The sequence below is a fragment of the Microtus ochrogaster genome, chromosome 17 (assembly GCF_000317375.1).
Source record: "Microtus ochrogaster isolate Prairie Vole_2 chromosome 17, MicOch1.0, whole genome shotgun sequence".
NCBI lineage: Eukaryota > Metazoa > Chordata > Mammalia > Rodentia > Cricetidae > Microtus > Microtus ochrogaster.
The window spans coordinates 7,706,348-7,730,087 of record NC_022019.1 but is presented as its reverse complement, the minus strand read 5'-3'; the positions used below and the strand labels follow the sequence as shown (position 1 = coordinate 7,730,087).

Sequence of the window (23,740 nt, the reverse complement as noted above, 5' to 3'; positions counted from 1 at the left end):
ACAGATGTTCTGAGCACATAAACCCCCCAAAAAAAAAAAAAAAAAAAAGAACAAATGAATGGATCAACAAACAAGGATGAGCTCTGGGGAATAAAAAAAAAATGCCTACCCCTCAAAAAGTTTAATAGTCCTGAATGGTAAAGGAAATGGTAGAAAAGGGGACACAGATGGCAAGCTGTGATATTCTGAAACATATATTTGATCTTTATTGTAGCTCGAATGTAAGAGGTCCTGCCCAGGCCCACATGTTCCCCAGCTGGTGGCACGGTTTGGGAAGGTTGTGAAGACTTAGTAAGTGGGTCACTGACAGCAGGGCTTGAGATTTTATGGGGATCACTTCCTGTGTGCTCTCTCACTCTTCTTTTATATTTTTAAAATTTATTTTCATTTTATGTGCATTGGTGTTTTTAGGTCCTCTGGAACTGAGATTACAGACAGTTGTGAGCCGGCAGGGAATTGAATCCTGGTCCTCTGGAATAGCAGTCAGTGCTCCTAACCACTGAGCCATCTCTCCAGCCCCCTTGCCCCCATGTAGGGATGCAATGTGACAGCTGCCACCTACCTTCTCTGCCATGATGGATCTTCTGAATCCATGAGCCAAACACACTGTCCTTAGGGGCTTCAGTCATCACAGCAGTGAGCAACAGAACTAATACACTCCAATACACATACTTCCTAAATACAGTTCTAACTTTGTGACAACTCCCCAGTCCGGGAATTTTTTTTTTTTTTTTTTTTTTTTTTGATAGTTCTTTTTTTTTTTGGTTTTTCGAGACAGGGTTTCGCTGTAGTTTTAGAGCCTGGCCTGGAACTAGCTCTTGTAGACCAGGCTGGCCTCGAACTCACAGAGATCTGCCTGCCTCTGCCTCCTGAGTGCTGGGATTAAAGGTGTGCACCACCACCACCCAGGTAATCCCTGAAATCTCTAAAGTGATACATGTCATTCTCGGTGTGAAGGAGTTGACTCCTGCCTGCCAGCCCCTTGGTGGAGAATGGGAACTGGTCAGCTGAAAAACCAAGGTAGGATTAAGGTTGGGACTTTGTAGCCCTGTGAGGGGTACATTGACCTCTGTGGCCAGGATGGAATCAATCATGTTGTCCTGGTTAGTTTTGTTTCTTTGTTTTTAAATCAACTTAAAACAAGTTCGAGTCCTCTTGGAAGAGGAGCCTCAATTAAGAAAATGCTTCTATCAGATTGGCCTGTACACAAGTCTGTAGGGCATTTTCTTGATTAATGATTTATTTGTGAGAGTCCAGCCCTCAAGAAGGTGGTGCTGCCCCTGGGTGGGTAGTCCTGACGTGTAGACAGAGACTGCTAGGTCGTTTTCTGGCCACTCAGACCCAAATAATCACACAGAAACTGTATTAATTATGACACCATTTGGCCTATTAGCTCAGGCTTTTATCAACTCCCTCTTACATCTTAAATTAACCCATTTCTAGTAATTCATGTATCACCATGAGGCTGTGACTTACCAGGTAAGGTGCCCCTCTCCTTTGGCAGCTACAAGGTTTCTCCTTGACTCTGCCTAATCTTTATCTCTGTTCTGATTTCCCACTAGGCTTTACTCTGCTAAGCCACTGGTCCAAACAGCTTTATTCATCAACCAATAAATGCAACACATATACAGAAGGACACCCACATCACTGAAATGTATAAGAAAGCAGTCTGAATGGCACAAGCCTTTAGTCCCAGTACAGGCAGAGGCAAGGGTTATCTCTATGAGTTCAAGGCCAGCCTGGCCTATGCAAAGAGTTTTAAGACCAATCTGAGCTACATTGTGAGACCCTGTAGAGCGAGCCAGTAAGCAGCGCTCCTCCATGGTCTCTGCTTCAGTTCCTGCCTCCAGGCTCCACCCTGAATTCCTTCATGATAGACTAAGACTGTAGGCTACCAGAAAGCCTTTCCTTCCCAAGTTGCTTTTGGTCATGTCTTTATTACAGCGAAAGAAATCTAGTAAAATATACATGACTATGGAAAGAAATCCTTGTAAATACAAACTCTCAAGGCTAGAGTTTGGGGAGCTTCTAAATGTCAAGTCCTAAAGGTTGGCACCCAGAAAGGCCATAGAAGCCTAGACCCTTCTCCTGTACCTTCCTTAAGTATGTCTTTATCTGTGGGCTTTGTAATATCCTTTATTTTTTTAAATGCTTTCTTTATTACTTATATGTACAGTATTCTGCTTGCGTGTACACCCATAGGCCAGAAGAGGGCGCCAGATCTCAATACAGATGGTTGTGAGCCACCATGTGGTTGCTGGGAATTGAACTCAGGACCTTTGGAAGAGCAGTCAGTGATCTTAACCTCTGAGCCATCTTTCCAGCCCCTGTAATACCCTTTATAATATACCTGGGTAGCACCACTGAAGCCAAAGATAGGTTATGGAACTCCAATTATTTATTTTATACTAGGTCCCACTGTGTGTCTCCAACTGACCCTGAACTCACAAAGATCCACCTACCTCCACCTCCTAAACATAGGATTAAAGGTATGTGTCAGCAAGCCTGGCATGGGACTCGGATTCAGAGTGCTTAGTCAGGTCAGGCGACATAACACAGGGCTTCTGACTGGCTGAAGTGGAGGCATTCGTGGGGACAGATCCCTCACCTGTGGGTCCAGGCACACTAGAAAACTGGCTGCTCTGTGGGGACACAGGATTTCAGGATTGCTGGACGGAGACAGCCCTACCTTCTGAGGTCACAGTAATCTGCGCTGACAGACTGGGGATGAGAACAGAGGAAAAAGTCACTTAGGCTTTCCTGACACGCAGGTTTAAGTCTAAGAACTCTGGAAGGTGTCCAGGAGATCCACAGAACAAGATACAGGCATGAAAAACACAGAATAGCAGAACATGTCTAAAAACTGAAGGGTACGGGTGGTGAGGTTGACAGCTGAGTGTTCAGTATCATGCAGAGGCATGAAGCCAATGATCCGTCAAGGAACATCTTCATGACACATAAAGAGAGTATCCTAGAGGCTTCTAAGAGCAAAGGGACCACCAGGCCTGAGGAGCAAAACCCGTAATCATGAGACTTGTTTGAGCCAAAGGTAGGAGGACCATGAGTTTGAGGCCAGTTACACAGTGTGGCGGTCTCAAAAAAAAAAACAAAAACAACCAAACAGATCGACATTAGATGCCTGTAACACTAAAAGCAGGGGAAAAGGATGACCGACAAAGCCTGTATGCTCAATTTTCACTTTAGGATTTTATAGCCAAGCGCATTTTCAGTCTGGTAGAAAAGGGGGCATTTTCATCATACAAATATTTTTCCAGGCACAAGTCATAAAAGAAGGTCTGGCATCTGGCAAAAATGAGATCCAGCCCAGGAAGAGAGACAAAGAGAATGCCAGAGATGACAGCTCTTTGTCAGGGTTGGAGAGCAACCCCATCCAGGCTGGAGGAGAACGAGGCTCCTGGAAAACAGCCTGGCCCTGGGCAGATGCTCCCGAGAGACTGAAACAGGAAACGGGGGTGGGTGGGGTGAGCTGGAGGGTGGGTCCTTCACCCCCATAAAAGAGGAAAAACCTCAAACAAAACCAAATCCTCTGAAGGCTTAGACAGTAATGCAAGCTAGAAAAATAAGGTAACAATTCTAAAAGGAAAAAATAAACATAACCAAGATACATTATTTGGTTCAAAGACTACTTACATATGCTCTTAATATTACTAATATTGAAAACTCATCATCTAAATATTACGACAGAAATAGATTGAGAAACAGAGGTTGAAGTAGAGAATATTAAGAAATGACTGTAATACACAGCTAATAAAAGAAAATATTTAAAGTAAGTAAATCAAGATAAATTTTTAAAAACATGTAAAGGTTTTTTAAAGAATGGTTGTTTGGAGAGAAGTAGCAAGAGACAGAAAGATGACTTTTCCTTTTTCTTTTTGGTTCATTTTGGTTTTTTGAGACAGAATTTCTCTGTGTAGCTCTGGCTGTCCTGGAACTCACTCTGTAGATCAGGCTGGCCTTGAACTCACAGAGATCCGCCTGTCTGCCTCCCGAGCGCTGGGATTAAAGGTGTGCTGCACACTTTTAATACCAGAATTTTTGAGAGGCAGAAGCAGGCAAATCTCTTTGAATTTGAAACCAGCCTGGTCTACACATAGAGAGTTCATGGACAGTCAAGACTGCATAATGAGACCCTATAACAAAATGAACTATCCCAGAAACTGAAGGCCAATGTGAGGGGGCTGTTTCCAAAACCTTACTAGAATACTATGCAGTAATAATAAAGAATGATGAGTTGGGATCTAGCTTAGTGTAGCACTAAGGTATGCATGAGGCCTTGGGCTCAATCTCAGCATTGCAAGAATAAGTTTCCATGATGAAAAGGCACAGTATTCTTGCATGGTACAGCATGTTTCTCCGTATAGTGCATTTCTCCCAGGATGCGCAACTATGACCACTTGTGGTCTGTAGGGAAATGAAATGACTTTTAAACCACAGTCAAAAGAAAGACTACCCCAGAGTAAACCAGACATCAGCCACTTCCAACATAAGGCTGCGAGCTCACCATCATCACTCACCAGTGTGACTGTTGAACGGGGTGAGGGATTCTGGCTTATGGATGCAGAGGGCTCAATCTGTGGTCAGCCTGTTCCAAGTGAGGGCCTGAGGTGAGGCTGATCACTCAGCGAAACAACCCACCCTACCGAGGACAAAGCAGAGAGCTAGGAAGGGGCGGGGCACAGTATGCATCCCTAGGGTCTTCCTGGGGAAAGAGAGTACTTTCTACCACTTCCCAACCGTGAAAGACTCCAACATGGATTAAACCCTGGCTCAAGGCAGAGCCCCTACCTTCCAGCTGCTTCTAACAGCACCACCAGCTTGAGGGGTACACCTAAACCCTAGCCGAGTTGCTCCTCCACCTGACTTGATCACCTATTGTCTCTATTTGAATCTTAATCTGCTCAGAAACCCTGAACAGGCGTATTTATCCCCATTCTACAGATGACTGTTTACAGATGTCACATATTAGGTTGATTTGCACTTTCTCTCTCTGGCCTCTGTTGTCAGAAACCAGACAGCAGGTAAACCAGTAGGAAAACGTGGGAGGCTTCAGAATGCTTATTACGAAAGGCCTTACAGGTTCCAACAAAACACCACCAACGAGAGACTTGGGTTTAAAGTTTTAATAATAAATTGTGCCAGTAGAAGCTTTCAAAGGCAATGATATATCAATAAATAATAGTTAAATCGAGTTCCTGAGAAAGAACCTACCACACGAAACTACATGAGAGCATTGTAAATGACACGGCGTTACTCTAAACTAGCGAGAAGACTGTGAGTCACAATACAAGCACAGCAGACTTCAGAATTTGCCATTCATACAAATGTAAACCACGACACGGGAATGTTTCTTAGACATAGGTAAATTTGTAAGTGTTTCTGCCTAGATACATACTAAGTAATGGATACATTATGCTAAGACCCTCGAGGAAAACATGTGGAATAGTATAATGAAAACGTGATGCATTCTTCTTTTAAAAAGCAAAAGAAATTGAATGTATTCAAATAGAAATCACTTTAAATAGGAACCATACTAATTTGAAATAGGAATATTTTGTGTTTATCTATAGTTATATATACACCTATATGTCTAAGAAAGAATGTATGGCTTGTTTTTATACTTCATTGTCACTCTGAAGAATCTTTCTTTTTACAAAGTTAAAAAATGCGTTGGTTAAGCCATATTAAGATTTGACACCTCAACATATGAAAGAAACACAGTCTCATGGTAACACCTTGGCTGACTGAGGTAACAGGAAACAACACTTACCTCGCCTGTTGGTGTGGGAACCCGTTAGTGAAAAAATTAAGTAGTAGGCCCCTGCCACACCTTCCACATACCAAGACTGACAGCGTACTGGACTAGAGAAACGGACAGAGTGATGTGATTATGTCCAATGTTTTGGCAGAGCTGAATTAATCCCTTTTGATGTGTTTTATATATGACAAATGTTTACATTTGCCTCCAAAGAACCCAGTCATATGCAAGACACACACGTTAAAGAAAAGAAAAATCACACTTCAGTTACACATATGCATTTCTTTAACAATAAGGGCTACAATCATCACCCACACAATACATTATCAGCACACTTTCTAGAATACCTCATTTAAAAACATATTCACAGGACCTGCTGTGAACGGCAAGATATGGTAATTTTATATCAGGAACCCTGCCCGTGCAGCGCTTCCCACAATCAGACACTGGAGTCACCACCTTCTCTCTGCTCACTCTTCCTAGTATAATATGCAAAGGAAAAAGCACAAAAGCAGCTTTTAAACGTTACATCACAATTCTGAAATGCGGGGATATAAACAGAGCACTGTGTAGATGAACGGTCTCCGGGAGCAGGACCCGGAGCGGAGCGCGGTCTTGTTCTCACTTATTGCACAGACTTCTCATCACATGTTCTTTCTAAATGTGGACAAGTGCTATCAGATAAAAACACAAATGGAAGGAACAGCAGCATGATTTGTCAAAGTTAATCCTTATAATTCAGTAAGAAAAATGGGTGTCCATAAAATAAGTGCTCTTTCCATATTGTACTGGAGTTTTAAAAATATTGTTTTGACGCAGTGAAGGTCCTCAGAGGACCAATTCGAAGTCATGGTGACCCTCCCTATTGCCCATTAACCAGAACTAGAAACGAAGGATCCCTAACTTGAGTTTGTCTTTAAAAAATCTTGTTTTGTGTTTTCTTGACAAAGATCAGAGTTTCACAAGATGTGAGGCCACTGGCACTTACACGTACACTGGCTGGCAGCTCTCGGTAGCACCCTCCAGCTCTGCATCCCCCTCATCTGTGCTCTCGGCTGGCTCTGACGGCTTCGGGCACCGGAAAGGGTAGCCATTATCGTCGAAGAACCTGCGGAAGGTGAACTCGTAGAAGGCGTGCTCCGGGTGCTTGCTGTTGGGGGATGCCAGTGTGTCCCAGGCCTTGGTGCTCTCCCCGCTGGCCTCGTGCCAAGGGCTTTCTTCATCCACCGGGTCAAAATTGGAGGTGTCCATGGGGTGGCTGATGGTGGGGACGTACGGAGCGGGCTGCTTCCGTATGTCGCGGGAGAAGTCGATGGCGCTGAAGAACGGGTGTGCCTTGAGGTCCTCGGCCCCATCCCTGCCCAGGCGGTTGTCAGCTGAGCAGCACAGCCTGGTGATGAGGTCGCGGGCCTCGGCGCTCAGCTTCACCTGCGTTGGGATGTGTAGCGTGTTCTCCCAGTTGATCACCTGTGGGGAGCAGAGCTGGGGTTAGAGCACGGCTGTGGCCTCGGACAGCTAAGGGCTGAGCCTGTCACAAAAATCTTCAGCTACAGCAACAGGTTTCTGTTGGGCCACCATAGCGCTCACTCGGTGTTTACTGAGGCTGGTGGCTGGTCTCTGGGATTTTTCTTTCCTTTGAGGTAACTGACACCAGCTGGCCTTGGCCTCATCTGGGCGGTCATTAAGTATGTCGGCATGAAGCCCTGCGTCCTTCCACACACTGTGAAGAAAAACCTAATGCTGTCTGCATTGCTCAGGCTCAGGCCCAGAGTGGGCCTGGGCAGTGGAGCTGTGGCTGCTGGGGAGGCCTAATCTGCAGCAAGGGTTTTAGGGGGACCAGAACTATGAGATGTGACCAGGGTCTTCTTGAATATGATACCAGGAAATATGATAGCAGGAATATGATAGCAGGAAAGAAACAGTATGTTGGATTTCATAAAAATCACAAACTTTTGTGTCGTATGATGGCACGCATCTAGCAATCTCAGCACTTCAGAAACTGGGCAGGCCAGCTGCAGGCTCAAGGCTAGGCTGGTCTATACAGTGAGTTCTGGGTCAGCCAGGGGTATGAGGCTGGGGCCTCCCAAGCTGAACTTAGAATGAAGAGGCCAACGGTAAAGTAGATGTGTCTGCACAGCACACGTGTGTAAAGGACTTAATACCTAGAATACAGAGAGAAAGAACTACACCAACATAATCTGAACTTTAAAATCAGGTTAAAGACTATGGGCCATTTCCATAAAAATACATGGGTGGTAAATGAATACAGGAACATATGCTTGATACCACTAATGACCACGGAAATCTGAATGAAAACCTCACCCCCCCCCCCATGAAGATGGCTGTTATTCCAAAAAGGGGGTTGGGCTGTGTGTGGCAGTGCATGCCTGCAATCCCAGCACTCAGGAGGCTAAGGCAGGTGGACACTAGTAAGTGGTGGCAAAGAAGCCTGGGCACACTATTGGAGGGAAATGTCAAACAGATGTTACCAACCACGGGTGGTTCAAATGTGTAATCTCAGAACTGAAGGAACTGGAGACTGAGACAGGAGGATAGCTCAAGTTTAAGGTAGTCTGGTCTATATACAGTAAGACTGTTTCAAAATAGATAAATAGATAAAAGGATGGAAGAATGAATACATAAATATAAACAGTGTGGCAGTTCTACGAGGGAAGCAGAAAGAGAAGCGATGCACCTGTGCGCACTGAAGCACTAGTCTCAGTAGCCGAGGCAGGAGACACCCAGACACCTGCCAACCCGTGAATGGAAAATAAAAACACAGGGCACACACTAATTCAGTCTTAAAGGGAATCTATACATGCACAAACAGGGATGAGCTTTAGTATCTTATGCTAAGTGAAAGAAGGCAGTTAAAATAAGACAAGTAAGTGGAGAGTGCCACATCTGTGAGGTCCCTACAAATGGCCGGGGAGAGGGGATGGGAGAAGTTATTTGATGGGTACAAAGTTTCTGTGTGAGATGGAAATGGTTTACAGAGCCCTGTGTGAACACACTCAAGGTTAACAAATCACACACTTCAAAACTGTTGAACGTGAACTCCATGGCATACCGATGGCCACTAAAAAAAGGTCTGGCTTAGTGTCATGTAGGCAAACCAGTGAGTGGTTCAGCAGTTCAACTGGTAAGCAGGAAATGCCAAAACCAACCGTGCTGTTCAGAGTCTCAGTCTCTCAGTCTCTCTCTCTCTCGAAAGGATTTTGTTGTGTAGCCTTGGCTGTCCTGGAACTCCCTTTATAGATCATGCTAACCTTGAACTCAGATCCACCAGCCTCTGGCTCCCCAGGGATCAGAGGCCTGCACCACCACTTCCCTCCAGCCCTCCGTGGACCAGTGTCTTCCACTCCACCATGGACTAATCAGGACGTAAGCACCCTAGAACTGTGTTTCTGTAAGTTCACTAAAGAGTTCAGGTTTTCAGCTTAACTCTGAATTCAGAAAGTGGCTGTGAACCTAAAATGAATTATTAAATGATTAACTGACAGGTACAGTTTTTTCAGCGAGTACTGGGAATATACACAACTAGCCATGATGACACAGTATTCAAATAAGCACACTGGCTTCTCTACTGCAGGGCTGGGTTTCTCTTCAGGGCCCAGACAGTGAGCTGCTCCACAGCCGCCACTTGGACTTCACTGTGTGTGGTTCCTGCTTGGGAACACCAAGAGGGCAGACAGATAGGTAACAATGGCCTAAAGAAAATTACAGGTATACAAAGACATTAAAACTCAGGCCTAGCTCTGTTGTTTTAATATAAAAAATTCAAAGTATAGTAAGAATAAGAGAGTCTTTTCTTTGGACAACTCACTAAATGACTGCCACTTTTATTCTAGTCAGAAGAGGAGGCCCAAGGCGGACCAGGGCCGTGTAGAGCACAAGGCTCGGAGTCACACAGGCACACGCGCCTTGCTTACTTACCTTCAGCTGGGTTTCCGTGGGGGTAGGTGCCAAGAAAGGGGGCTGCCCAACCAACATCTCAAAAAGAATCACGCCGACACTCCACCAGTCACAGAGCTGTGTGTACCCTGAAAGACAGCATTCCCTTAGTCCCTCAGCTCAGGCTCCCCTCGGCCTGAGCACCCAAGTGGGCTGGCTCAGAGGTGGCACTATGCAAAAGGAGATATCTGTGGAAATGCACGCCCTCGGGCAGGGGGCTCAGTGCAGCTACAGTGGGTTCACACAAAAGGGCAAGAGACACGGGGCCACTGACACTGGGATTTCTTTATTTTTACTCACTGGTCTTCATAAACACAGGATGCTTTTAGAGTAAGGAGACAAGACAGTCATTAAATATTTTTATAACTTGAGTGTGTGCGTGCATGTGTGTGTGGACACACTATGGCATATGTTTGAGGTCAGAGGACACCCTGTGGGAGTCCATTCCTTCTTTCTACCATGGGGTCTCAGGGATGGAACTCAGGCTTGGCAGTGCCTTACCCCCTGTTATGGGGCAGGTGTAGAAAGCAGGACAGCATCCTAGAGAATTACGTAACTTTGTTGAGGATGACGCTGAAGATCAGGGTGGTGGGGCTGCCTACAAGGAGGCAGCAGAACAGGTTCAGTTATCTCTCAGTCCAGCCAGGTTTGCTAGTAGGCTCTGGAGCAGGAACAGCCAGGAGGGGTTTTAGACTCTACCTTCATCTACCTCCTGGCACTGATGGCTGCTACAGAATACAGAACAGTACTCACGGCTGGAGTGTGGCACCTCTCCTGGGCACCAGAATTAGCATTTGTAAACTCTCAGGAGATACCTTTGTGTACAGGGCTGAATGGATCAACAGACTATATCAGCACCACACTGAAGGAAAATCTCATCCTGTACCCAGTCAGACTAGGTCTAACAGTACAGTGTGAACAGAAAGACTGTGTCTGGATTAGCTGCAAGGTCAAGCTGACAGCCCACTGTCTCAGTGGACCACAAAAGACACACTCAGGGTTCCTCCAGGTCTGAAGCAAACACTGTGTCTAGACTATCTATCCAGGAAACCAATTTCACCAACTAGTAATCTGATGCCCATAAAGGTTTGCATATTATTACCTCCTAGGAGTTTTGGGCCTAACATGGAGAATTCATTTGTGTGCCAGGCATGGAGTAATCCAGCCTGGACAAGGGAGAGATCAGTTAGAGCTTGAAAATGGTGGGCTAGGGAGGGCAGTGGCCCTAAGACCCCCAACAGTTTCATCCGCTGACTGCATTTATTAATTTATTTTTGTGTCTACATGTATGTGTGTAGCATGTGTATGCAGTGCCTGTGGAGATCAGAAGAGGGCACTGGATTTCCCTGGGACTACTATTAGCTGCAAGCAACCACAGAGGGGCTGGGAATTGAACCTGTGTCTTCTCAAAGAGCAGTCCATGCTCTTACCAGTGAGTCATCTGTCCAGCCCCTAGCCGGCCCTGAAAGTCAGTTAGTTGGAGAGTCATTTCCTTGGACCTCAGGTGGAAAGCCCACGACCCATACTCCTCAGTTAGAGGGTGAGGGAATACATCAGCTTAATCCTGGTGAAAGCAAAGGCCCCTCCAGATGAGAGGTAAGATAATGGAGTTTTGTTGCTAGGGAAACCATCAAGCTCCCAGGCGTTCTTAAGCACAAAAATACAACAGGAATATTGAAGAGTCCTGGACACCTACTGATGAAGCTCTTACAAGGCCAGGCAGTGAGCTGGGGAGGGAGCAGGCTGGCATACCTTTGCGGAGAAGCACCTCGGGCGCAATGTAGTTTGGTGTTCCAACCAGAGAGTGAGCCAGACACCGCTGGTGCTGCTTCTGAGCTCTCTGCTCCAGGGTCTTCAGTCTGTCTCCACAACGACAGTTGGAAACATCGTCCCAGAGGTCACCGGGATCCATGCTGTCCTGTCTGATGTGGTTCCCTTTACCAGGGGAAAAGGTGTGGTGACAGAAAAGAGCAGAAAAGAACATCACTTCTGAGTCAGCACTGCAGCCAGTCCACAGCTTAAACAGAAAATGTAGCTCTGGCCATGTCAGCACTCTCCTCCCACTGACAAACCCAGGCCTGCTGCATGCAGGAAGCCCTCTCTCACTGAACTACTCCAGCAGCTTTGAGATTGATTTTCCAAGGTTTCTTTTAATAGGGCAGTGTGGAGGAAAGAACCCTTCAATGCTCAAAATCTATTGCAAGAAAGTCCACTAACAAAGAAAACACCCTCACAGATATCATACCGCTCCCTTAGGAAGGGAAGATGCCACTCCAGATCACAGTAAAGACACCAACAGGTAATTGTGAAATGAGTAGGTAGCATAAAGACTATGCAACTGTCTGGTAGGGCTGTCCCCATGTGGGTGCGGGTGGTTCACAGAGTAGGTCTGAAGCAGTACCTTTCTGGTAGTACTTGGAATTGTGAGTCCACCTGAATCCGGTGCAGAGGCCAAAATCTGTCAGCTTAATGTGGCCATCCAGGTCGATTAAGATGTTGTCGGGCTTGATGTCCCTGTGGATGAAGCCCATCTTGTGGACACTCTCAATGGCCAGAGTCAGTTCTGCGATGTAGAATCGGGCCAAGTGCTCAGGGAAGACCTCCATCCGGATGAGCAGGCTCATCATGTCCCCACCAGGGATGTAGTCCATCACGAAGTAGAGGCTGTCCTTGTCCTGAAAGGAGTAGTACAGCTTCACCACCCACTCGTTGTCCGCCTCAGCCAGGATGTCCCTCTCGGCTTTGACGTGGGCCACCTGGTTCCGGTTCAGGACGTCTTTCTTCCTCAGAGTCTTCATGGCGTACAGGGCGTGAGTGTCCACCTTACAGGCAAGGCACACTTCTCCAAAGGCGCCAATGCCCAGAGTTTTGATTTTCACAAACATGGACTTGTCCATCTTGGCCCTCTTGAGTCTGTTGTAGTTGGACTCCTTCTGGTAGAGGATCTTCCTCATCTGCTCCTGCTCAGCCTCACAGAGTCCAGCCTGCACACAGGAAAACCAGAGAGTGGTGTTAGAAGGACCCACAGCAGCCAAGTGTGGGGCAGGGACACCCTGGAACAGCGAGGACTCCTCAAAATGACGAGTCTACGAGACTACAGGCAAGACACCAACCAGCCTTGATCTGTGAACCTGAATGTGGACATCCACCTCTGCATGCAACATCCATCCACACGTATGCAGATATGGAATCAAAGAAAAGTCTTTCTCTATATGACTTTGGGTTCCTAAAACCCAGGGAAAACCACTACCATGACTAAGACTAAGAAAATATCTGTGGAAAACATTCCTGGAATCCACTGACTATCATCATTATCTCCCCCTGAAGTCACTAACCACTTCAGTAGCTTAAAGAAAATGGGGAAACACAAAACAAGCAATGAATCTGGACCAAAAGGAAATGAGAATACAAATTTAAGTTTTAGAATTTGAAATGACTGGTTTGTGCAATGTAAATTTAGTATGTCTTTTATTTACTTATTTTTTTGATTTTTTGAGACAGTTTCTCTGTAACAGCCTCAGCTGTTCTGGAACTAGCTCTGTAGACCAGGCTGGTCTCGAACTCACAGAGATCCGCCTGCCTCTGCCTCTGGAGTGCTGGGATTAAAGGCGTGCGCCACTGCCGCCAGGCATTTACTATCACATTTAAATTTAAAATAATGTCATAAAATTCAGAGGTCCCCAGTTCAGTCCCCAGCACCCATGTGGCAGCTCACCATGTAATTCTAGTCTATAATTTTAGTTCCAGGGGATCAAAAGTCCTCTTCTGACCTTCAGAGGCACAAGCATGGTATAGAGATATATATGTAAGCAAAACACTCACATGAAAAGAAAATCTAAAACAATACAACACATATACACAAACACACACACTATCTCCTGGGCATCTGAAGCTGCAGCAGGACTGGGAGACCCAGTTCTATGGGGGTTACAGGTGGACATGTGGTCTCAAAGAAATAAGCCCCAAAACACTATGATCCAAATTAGAAAAATGGACCAGCAATATTGTATTTCTCTCTAAAATATCTAACTTAGAAAACTTTTTAAACATTCTTTTTAAATGTTAAGAGCAGGTAATCTTTGATGTGCTTTCTTCAAAAGTAAGGACACACATTAATCCATTTGCTGACTGACTTGCAGCCAGGGTCCTCAGAAGGGAGGCCACACATTGTGGCTTCTCCAAGTGTCTGGCTCATGCGGGGGTCTGTGGGAGGGACGTGTGATGACGGTGCATAGCTGCGACAGTGGACAGGGGAGTTTGGAACAGAGTAAGGAGGAAGAGGGAAATTACTTTGGCCATTTCCTGCTCCAGCTGCAGCCTCCGGCTGACCTTCTGCTGGTAGGTTTTGATGACATTCTCTACATGTTGTTCCATGAAGAACTTGAAGGCATAGGGGGAATAGCTTTTGATGCGGGACTCTCTCTTCTCTTCATCCTTGCTATTCTTGCGGACAGGCACCGGGGAGGTCTGGATCTGCTTTTTGTCCCTGCTAGCTTTGTCTCCCTTGGTACCCTTGTGGCTCTTGTCGCTCCTGTCCTGCTCAGCGCCCCCACGCAGACTCTGCTCGACACCGGCACATAGGCTATCCACATCCAGGTTGTATTGCTCGGCCTTGCTGGGTAGCAGCAGGTGCTTGGGGTAAGGTGGCGGTGGGCACCTGCGCTCAGAACCACCATAGTCCACGTCCAGTGGGTGCTGGCCTGTGCTGCCTTCCTTGGTCTCCAGGCTCTCGGTGGAAGGTGCTGAGGGTGCAGGCACCCAGGCAGGGTGAGAGGGACCCACGGCTGTCTGGGGCTCGGGTCGCAGTACACGCACACTCTTTACAGGGTGCAGGATGTGCGCAGCCGTCACTGCGGTGACCGTGTTGGGGGCGGGCAGCGAGGGCTCGGGCTGTGGGCTGCTGAAGGAGTTGGTCCTGCTGGGCCCTGTCCGAAAGGCCACGTGCTGCCGGGCGGCCTCTAGACCCTGCTTCTGCAGTGAGTCGCGGCGAGTGAGTGGGGCTGCAGACCAGGGTCCTGGGGAGCCCAGCTCATACAGGTCGGCATTGAGGCTGTTCCTGGATGGCGTCAGAACTGCCTGAGTGGGGCTATCGCCAGCGAAGGTGGGGCCCCGGGCACCCAACACATGCAGTGGGTGGGCCCCGGGAGCCACAGTGGCCGGCTTGTGGTGCGCAGTGGTATACAGCCCAGAGTGGGCAGGGAAGGCCAGGCTGGCAGGAGGGCCACCCTGGGCTTTGGCCAGGCCGGAATAGGCATCTGGTGGTGTCTTGCTCTGGAAGGAGGGGCTGCGCTGCACCCCATATCCGGGCTGCTCCGCTACCAGATGAGTGCGACCATAGTGTGTGCCCGGGAAGTGTGCACCAGCCTCCGCTGCTGCGCTGTAGCCTTTGGGAGGGTGCTGGTGACCAGAGGTGCTGTGCGGGCTGACCCCCTGGAAGAGGAAGTCTAAATATTGCCGTGGCATCTCCTCCAGCACAGCAGGGCCCTCATAGTTTGCACCTCCCAGCTGGTGGTAGGATGGGAATGCTTCCCCTGCGCCCTCGAAACTGGGCCTCCGTGTCACTGGGGTGGGCACCATGCCCTTTCCTGCAGAGGAAAGAATGAAAAGTCAGTTTAAAAGCACATAGGGCCGGTGGGCTGCTACTCACAGGTTGGTCCTCACACTAGCCCCAGCTTTGGGCAAATGTGTAAGGTCTACTGAGAGTCCCAGCAGAAACTGCTCTCTCTAAGGCGGCAGGCAAGGTAGGGGGGAGATGGATGATGGCGTTGAAGGCCAAAGAGCATTTGCAAAGTCATGGGTCAGAGGGGGTCCCTGTCTTAGAGGGCACAGCACCCAAGGCCAGGCTCCAGCCACACTAGGGAGCTACCTGGGCAGTCAACTCCATTTTCTCCATGACGTGCAGTTCTTTGGGGGAGCCAAGTTTACTCACTGTCATGGTTTCGAAAGGGCAGAACTATACCCACTGTCCAAATAATCATTTTCCTTTCATTCTATTTCCCAAATTAAAGATTTGCTGGGTTTCTGTCTTCATTAAGGATAAACAAGGTAATATATACCCAACATAACTAAGAGCAAAACCATGAAGAGGAGATGGAGAGATAGGAAGAGTGCAGGGGACCCAAGTTTGGTTCCCAGCACCCATATCAGGTAGCTTCCAACTGCCTGTAATTCCAGCCTTTGAGAATTCTGTCCTGGCACAATATTGCAGTCAAGTGTGCGCGCGTGCACACACACACACCATTAAAAATAAATCTTTTTTTTTTTTGTGGTTTTTCGAGACAGGGTTTCTCTGTGGTTTTGGAGCCTGTCCTGGAACCATCTCTTGTAGACCAGGCTGGTCTCGAACTCACAGAGATCCGCCTGCCTCTGTCTCTTGAGTGCTGGGATTAAAGGCGTGCGCCACTACCGCCCAGCTAAAAATAAAAATCTCTTAAAAACTCCTTAAAAACAACCCACAAAGTGTCCCCCTCTCTACAAATACCAGGCACACGGATGGCTGCTGCTGCTTCCTTACTCCTGGCTTCTCCGTTTTGAAAATCTTTCCTCATTTAAAGTGGATGCCTGGACAAGACAGAGGCCCCTTTCACTTTCCTACATGGACTCCTCTGCTCTGCCCCACCTGGCAGAGGACCCTGACGCCCAAAGGTTGTGTCTTAACCACTTGCAGCACTGCTCTCCGGGACAGACCCCAGAATGCCAAGACCCAAGAAAGAGGGCCAGTCAGAGCTGGTGAGCGAAATTCCTTTTCTCAAGAAACCAGAACTGTATATCCCCTAACAACACAAACACTTCGAAAGCCCCTGAGATGTCCTCATGTAGGCTGTTCCTGAGGTCTTTACCGAGCAGGGATTACACACATCCTTTATCGCATTCCAGGAACCACAGCCCATCCACTCCACCTCTGGAGAGGAGCATCCGGGCAGTAGGGGAAGCAGAGCCGGCAGCCTCTGTCCTTCCGGAGCTGACACACTGCTCACAGCTGCAGCCCTGAGAGCTGCCTGCTACCAGAGGTGAGAAAAGTGTGCTTGGAGTTGGAAAAGCCTTCCTTTTCGAAGACTCTCCCTAGGCCCAATAGAAGGTTTTAAAAACTTGAACTACTCCCCGCCCCCGCTTAAAGATTGGGAAAATTCAACAGACACATAAACCCTCTAGATAGTAACATAGGCGGCCATGAAGAGGGGTCAGAGGGTCAGGTGAGGTTAAATACCAGGACTGACCCTCAACCCCAGATCAACTTTCAGGGACAGGTAGGCTCCACTCTCAGACCACAATAATTTCCAATTCACAGTCACCCTCACCTGGGGAGGTCTGCTTGATGACCCGGACAATCTGCTCATTCCTGGGGTCCAGGTAGCCCATCTTACTGATGTACTCCAAGGCTGCTTCAATACTCCTACTGCCTGTTTGCTTGAGAGCTCTGCCAGCCATCTCCTAGGAAGAAAGAAAGCAAGGGATATCACCAATGTCACTGTCACCACCACCACCACCAAGCCCTGGTGACTCCTCTCTGTGGCTGCTGGGGCCCTGCCACATGCTGCACAAGACCTGGAGCACACATGGTGGTTGCAACCATCTGTCCACCCCACACCATATACCATGAAGAACTTGGATCAAGCACGTGCAGGGCCCCTGATGGTGCCTACAATGAAGTATGCTGGCAGTAGGAAACTGGCCTTGATCCCAGCTGCAGCTCTATGCTGACTCTGGAATCGGCGGAGATGCACTGGGTGGGAACAGGGAGAAACTGCTGAAGCCATTTATGAGATGCTTACTGAAGGGCTCCTGGGGACAATGTCCTCTGCCATCTACAGCAGTAAGGAGTATAGCAGTCTTTGTGAAGCCCCTAGAGCTCTGTCTGCACAGGACATGTCCCTTAAAAGTGTTTGTAGGCCGGCTGCTGGTGACACACACCTTTAATCCCAGCACTCAGGAGACAGAGACAGAACTCTATGAGTTCGAGGCCAGCCTGGTTTATAGAGCAAGTTCCAGGACATACATAGTCTCAAGACAAAGCTGGGGCAACTGTGGGGTGCAATCTTCAGGCACTCTGGGGTAGAGAAAAAGGAAGCAGAAGGGGGCAGAGCTAGGGCAGCTAAGCCCCTGAGTCTTTGGGGGCTGTGAGAGGGTACCAAGCACTGTAAGAGGAAAATGTGGGAAGAAGGCACTGAAAAGGGGGCAGGATGGCAGCAGGGGACACACAGAGGTGTTCAGCAGGAGGCAGGCTTGCTGTGGAGAAGAGAAATATTGGGGGGGGGCACTGTCCTTGCCGTTCCTGGCACCTGAAAATTTATTCCAGTCTGCTTCCGGGAAGAAATCAGGTATGGTGGTGTACTAGGTAGGCACGTCTCTATAAGTCTGAAGCTAGCCTTATAGAACTTGTCCACAATGCAAGTTCCAGGACAGCCAGAATTACACAAGAAAACCTGTCTTAGGGGGAGAAACCTGTGAGTAATCTGGCAGGGTCTAAATCGCCACAACACACAGCTTCATCCACCCACTTCACATGGTGCCTAGAACAAACCAAGCACTTAATACTAACCATGTGGTCATCAACATTAAATCCTGTTCTCTGTTCTTGGCTGTGTGATAGCTGAGTGGTAAAACAAAAGGGGGGGGGCTGGACTCACTGTAAAGTCACTGGCCAGATCTGGGATTCTACAAGACTGCAGGGATGAGCCTAGATGGAGGTCCGTGGTGCCACTACAGAGAGGAGGGGCGGAAGCGAGAGCTCAGGAAGCAGACTGGCCAGTGTTCACCATCTGCAGTTGCAGGGGAGGCAGCAGAACTCAGACGTGAAGCACTATCCGGCTCACCTGGAGCTGGTGATGACATCTCAGCTTCCCGACTTCATGGCTAAGCTATGTGATGAGGTCATGTCTACACAACTCTCAGGACTCGGAGGAAGGCTGCCCTAAGACTACATCTCAGCACACCACTTGAAGTCTTTTGTTCCCACTAAAAGTGTGCCAAGTGGAGCTGCCCCTAACCACAGGCCTTTGGCAATAAGGGATCAGCTGCTTTGTGTGTCTCTTGCAGGGTGGGCTATCTGCCTAAGTTCCTTACTTTCAGGATCTGCCAACAGCAGGGAAGCGGCAGCAGAAGACAGAGCTTGTCATCTATATATGAGGTCAAGCTCCATGAGCTTACTGTGCTTCGGATCTAGGGACCTGGCCAGGAGTCTAGTGAAACCTCAGGGCAAGACTTGGAATGGCAGGCATGTTTGAAATCAGGAACCCAAGTGACATCCATGAGCCAAGTTTATAAATAAAACCTTCACTTCTGCCCTTTGCATTGTCTGTCCATCTCCACACGGTTAGCAAATCCATACTTTCTACACACCAACTCTCAAATGTGCTCCTGCACATATTCCAAACGACTGTGGCTCTTGCTTCATTTTGTGGTGCTGGGGACGGGACCCAGGGCCTCACATAGGCCAGCAATGCTCCATTGCTGAGCTCCACCCCCAGCCCCCCACACTTGTGTGTTAAGAACTAAAGGAAGCTCAGAATCTAAGTCCACCATGAGCGTAGGTCTCAGCAAGCAAGGACAATACATATTAAACTATGACGGGGTGCAGCAAGGGGTCTCCAGAGGACCCAGTGTGGCTGAACTCCAGCAGAGGAACCTGTCCTCCTTTCTCAGAGGACTAAGCCAGTGTTCTGACCACTCCAAAAAGCCGTGCTGAGCTCAGAGACAGAGGCAAGTTACTCGGTGCATATGTGCACACATGCGCACACATGCACACAGCCCACTCTTCACTGCTGTGCAGCTGCGCAGCCTTCACAAATCTACCTACTCTGACTCTGAGCATGTGTTTCCTCATCTGGGCAGCAGAGCTACCTAGGGCTGCACTAGGGATGGAAGGAGATCTCCACGTCAGCTGCAATACTTCCCTTAAGTGTCTCTGGTAGAAGATATAAAGACGATATTTGTCCATTTTAAGAGCACCTGGGATCAAAGACCTCTAATACTTCTTATTTTATTCTTTTAACCACAATTACCTAAAACAATGTGCTGAGCTCCTTTCACCAGCCCTAATACCTATCTCTGGCTTTATCTAGATTACAATCCCAGGTTAGGCTCATGGAAATGGCCAGGTCTTCCCTCTTGATCCATATGGAGTGGCCAACAGCATGTACAGAGAATGTCCACCATAGCCCCGCCCACCCCACCACCATGATTAGTGCCTGGACACTGCTCCCTACAGAAACTGCACCCTCAGAGCAGCTAAACCCGCTTCCTTGGACCAGCCATACACGGTAAACTCCGCCTCCTTGTTTATATAGCTATGGAACCACATCTGCTCAGCTGTATGCAGCAATTCTGCCTCCATTCAACCATATAATAGACACACCACGGTTATCTCCACCTGAGAGTCCAGACCCCCAACACCAGCTTTTCTGTTTTTCTGTGTCTGGCTGTTTTTCTTCATTTTCTTGCCCCGCAGCCCAGTCGGGTCAAGTCCCTGGCTGCTGTACTCCATTCCTAGGCACCAGGCTCAGCTGCCCTCTTGATGCCCTGCCAGAGTCGCTCAAGGCTGGCCTCTCATGTGAGGGGACCTGCCCAGCTTCTCTCCTGCGGCAGCTGCATCGTCACTCACTGTCCTCTCAGTCCACGCTAGGAAGCCTTGCCCTGTCTGCCTGACTACCCACATGACAAGAACCAACCAGCTGGGAGGCCCCCCGACATACTGGACATGCCAGTGACTTCACTCTCTGTGGCCTGAGGGCTGCTGGGGGAGCGAATCTGTTGTTACAGGTTCACCCAGTGCCCAGGCAGGCAGAGGCTGGACTTCCAGCTGCTGTACAGCGGAATGGTTTCACTAGCATCCCTAGTGAATGCGAGTTATTTCAATTCAGTGACAATTTATTATGTATGGAGGAAAGAATTTCCTACGCAGATCCTCTCCCACCCCTTCCTGGTGAGGAAGCTGTACACCATGCTTTAACACTCCAACAATGAGGGCTGGCTAGGACTGGAGACGGAGTGCTCTGGCCTTGCTAGTCTTCCAGCGCCTGCTTCGGTCTGCAGCTGCCTGTTTCTGAGCCTCTCACAGAACTTGTGATTTCTGTCCACGGTTGGGAGAGTGGCTGGATCTGCAGACCACGGTGACTGTTACTTATTTCAAAGTCTGAAGGATTCCATTTCTTGGAGAACAAGAGCACAAGGGAAGAATGAGTGGCTGCCCTGGCCCAGCTGGGGTGGAATGGAGGATGCCAGAGAGGCTTAAGCAGTGGTCGAGGCCTCCGGCTCCACCCACTGTCCTTCTCAGGCTGACTGCCTTTCTCTAAGTGGCTTCCAGGAACCTTCTGGAAGCACAGTGGAACAGTGTTTCAGAATATCCCAGTGACATTTGTCAGCCCTAACCAGAAACATGGCCCAGGGGGACCCATGTGAGACTATATCCACTGTCTTTGTACTTTCTGGAGAGAGCCTGGAAGGCTTAGCATGGGCCCTGAGAACATGCTCAAGCAAAGCCAGAAACAGGGAAGAAAATGGAAGCAGTCTGCGCGGTTTCAATGGGTGGACACGAAAGGGAGCTACGGCTTTACATGTGTGTGGTGCGGCCCGGCACATGTAGCACGTTGGTGCAGACAGCAGCTTCCAAGTCTGCTGGGGAAGCTGCAGCTTGCTCATCGTACCATTCTCTTTAGCCCTGGGGCTGTATGTTAACCACGGCCGAGGAAAATATATTTTTAAAGGTATCTTATATGTGGGGAATGAGGAAGAAATTTGTTCTAAATCTAAACCAGCAAGAAAAATGGTCAGCTTTGCCAGTAGCATCTTCTATCTTGTTAGCACCAAAATAAGATTAGTAATTATTCAAGAAAAAAAAAAGGACTGGTATAGATTCACAGTAGAATCTGTACTGTACTGTACTGAAGCTGTAGAAATCGTAAAACCACTGGCAAGCAAAAATAAACAAATAAGAATAAAAAATTTGGAGCTAGAGAAATGGCTCAGTGCTTAAGAGCCCTTGTTGCTCTTGCAGAGGACCCAGCGCCTTCATGATGGCTCACAACCATTAGTAACTCCAGTTCCAGGGGACCCACGCCCTCTTTGATACCACACGTGGTATACAGACATACATGCAGGCAAAACAGGCATGCACATAAAATAAATCTGTAAAAAAAATGAATAAAAGATTATCATGCTAGTGAGCTGTCTCTGGAGGAGAAGGCGTAGGCCATCGAGACTGACGCCCTGAGTTAGCAGGAGAAACCGAGCTTCTGCAAGCTGTTTCCACACATGTACATCCCTGCCAAACAATACACCAGCTAAATATAATTAATTTAAAAATTGATACCTTTCTTCTCAAAATTTACTTTGAGGCTAATTTAAATGAGCCAGTTAAAAAGCCTCTCTCCATTATGATGTCTGTCAGAGTCTATCTACAGAGTTGTAGGGGAGGAGCTGGGTAGAACAAGCCTGGATTTCTAGAAACGGAGAAGGCTGGTTAGTGTACTCCCGAGTACACACAGCACAGGCTGGTTAGTGTACTCCCGTGTACACACAGTACAGGCGTGGAGAAACTCCAACAATCACAATTCTATCAACAGACAGACACTTGAAGAATACCAAGGCGAGCAAGGCTGGGAACACTCACTGTCTCCTGGTAACAACCAAGCAGGCTAGTGAACAAAGCTCAATTAGAGCATGAGGCATAAATTTGCCTTAATTTGTTTTCATTTTGAATTAATGGCTTCTTTTTTGGTTAAAGACAAGAACATATTTACTTCAAGTCTCACTGTGATAAAACTGCCTGTGCTATTTTATTTCCTAATTATGGATGGGCAGATCACAAAAATTCTCCAGATTAAAACTGAATCCAAAGAGTGTGAGACAAGTAGCTACAAAGTTCCCTTCAACTCTATAAACTCCAAGATTGAGAAATGCCTGACAAAACAAAACACAACTCTGCCATCACAAACACAAGAATGTGGGGTGTAGGGTTCTAGTCAATGTAATCTATCCACAACCCCCACGAGCTTTTACACAGCTGCATGCATACTTGACGGTTTATGAGCCCACATTTCTGTTCTTGTGTCCCTGGTTATGTGAGGGACCAAACATGAGCGCCAGCAAGTCCTCCCCGCCCCTGCTCCGCCCGTCTGCACAAGCTGAGGCTCTTCCATTCGCCCCAAACAAAAGACTGGGATGAAGCAGTTCTACGCCAGTTCTGGGCTTCGCCCTTGTGAAGCCTGGCCGTTTCCGCTTCCTCTCCTTGGGACCATATTGCTAGACACCCAGTTGACCCAACCAGCCTGCTGCAGTTCTGACCCATGAGTAAAGCTATTGTGCACGTCCAGCCCCAGCTGGGCAGTTGGGACCGGGCTACATGGAAGCGAGCAGAAAAGTGCCCAGCGGGGCCAAGCCAACCTAGGGTCATAAGCAAGGACAAGTCACTGCTGCTTTTAAGCCACAGGATGGCTTTAAAAACTGACAATTACTGACAATTACTGCCTCTTCTGTACATCACCGGGAGACACACCCACCTGTTAATCTTAAATTTCAAATGATCTGATCTCCTAAATTTTACCTGGATAAACTTAAACTTGCTCTTCAGGTTAAAATATTTTTATCTGCCAGGCGGTGGTGGCACACACTTTTAAACCCAGCACTGGGAGGCAGAGGCAGGTGGGTCTCTGTGAGTTTGAGGCCAGCCTGATCTACAAAGTGAGTTCTAGGACAGCCAGGGCTACACTGGCTACAAAGACAAACCCTGTCTCAGAAAACAAACAAAACAAAACCAGCAACAACAGAAGACAGAAAAGGCACTTATAAAATCACCCATGGACGGACGTGGACACACAAAAAGCCAGCTACTCCAGGCGTAGAAAAGCAGCCCTCCACCAGCTGCAGGCAAGAAGTCCTTGGCTTTAACAACTTCAGGTGACACCAACTCACCCGAGACGACATACACTAGAGCCTCCCCCAGCAGGACCAACCATCCTCCTGATAGACATACATTAGAGCCTCCCCCAGCAGGACCAACCATCCTCCTGATTG

General features: G+C 48.0%; 1 protein-coding gene across 1 annotated transcript in view; it reads right to left on the bottom strand.

The window, feature by feature from the left end:
- Positions 1–5,132: 5,132 nt before the first annotated feature.
- The window catches only part of Lats2 (large tumor suppressor kinase 2), a 50,813-nt gene continuing 32,205 nt past the window's right edge, over positions 5,133–23,740 (bottom strand). Inside the window, exons 3-8 of the mRNA XM_005355427.2 lie at positions 17,029–17,161; positions 14,021–15,315; positions 12,132–12,714; positions 11,483–11,665; positions 9,713–9,819; positions 5,133–7,243 (exon numbers count right to left, since the gene is read on the bottom strand). Coding sequence (XP_005355484.1) covers positions 6,761–7,243; positions 9,713–9,819; positions 11,483–11,665; positions 12,132–12,714; positions 14,021–15,315; positions 17,029–17,161 — 2,784 coding nt within the window. The 3' untranslated portion in view covers positions 5,133–6,760. The remainder of the gene's footprint in view (positions 7,244–9,712; positions 9,820–11,482; positions 11,666–12,131; positions 12,715–14,020; positions 15,316–17,028; positions 17,162–23,740) is intronic.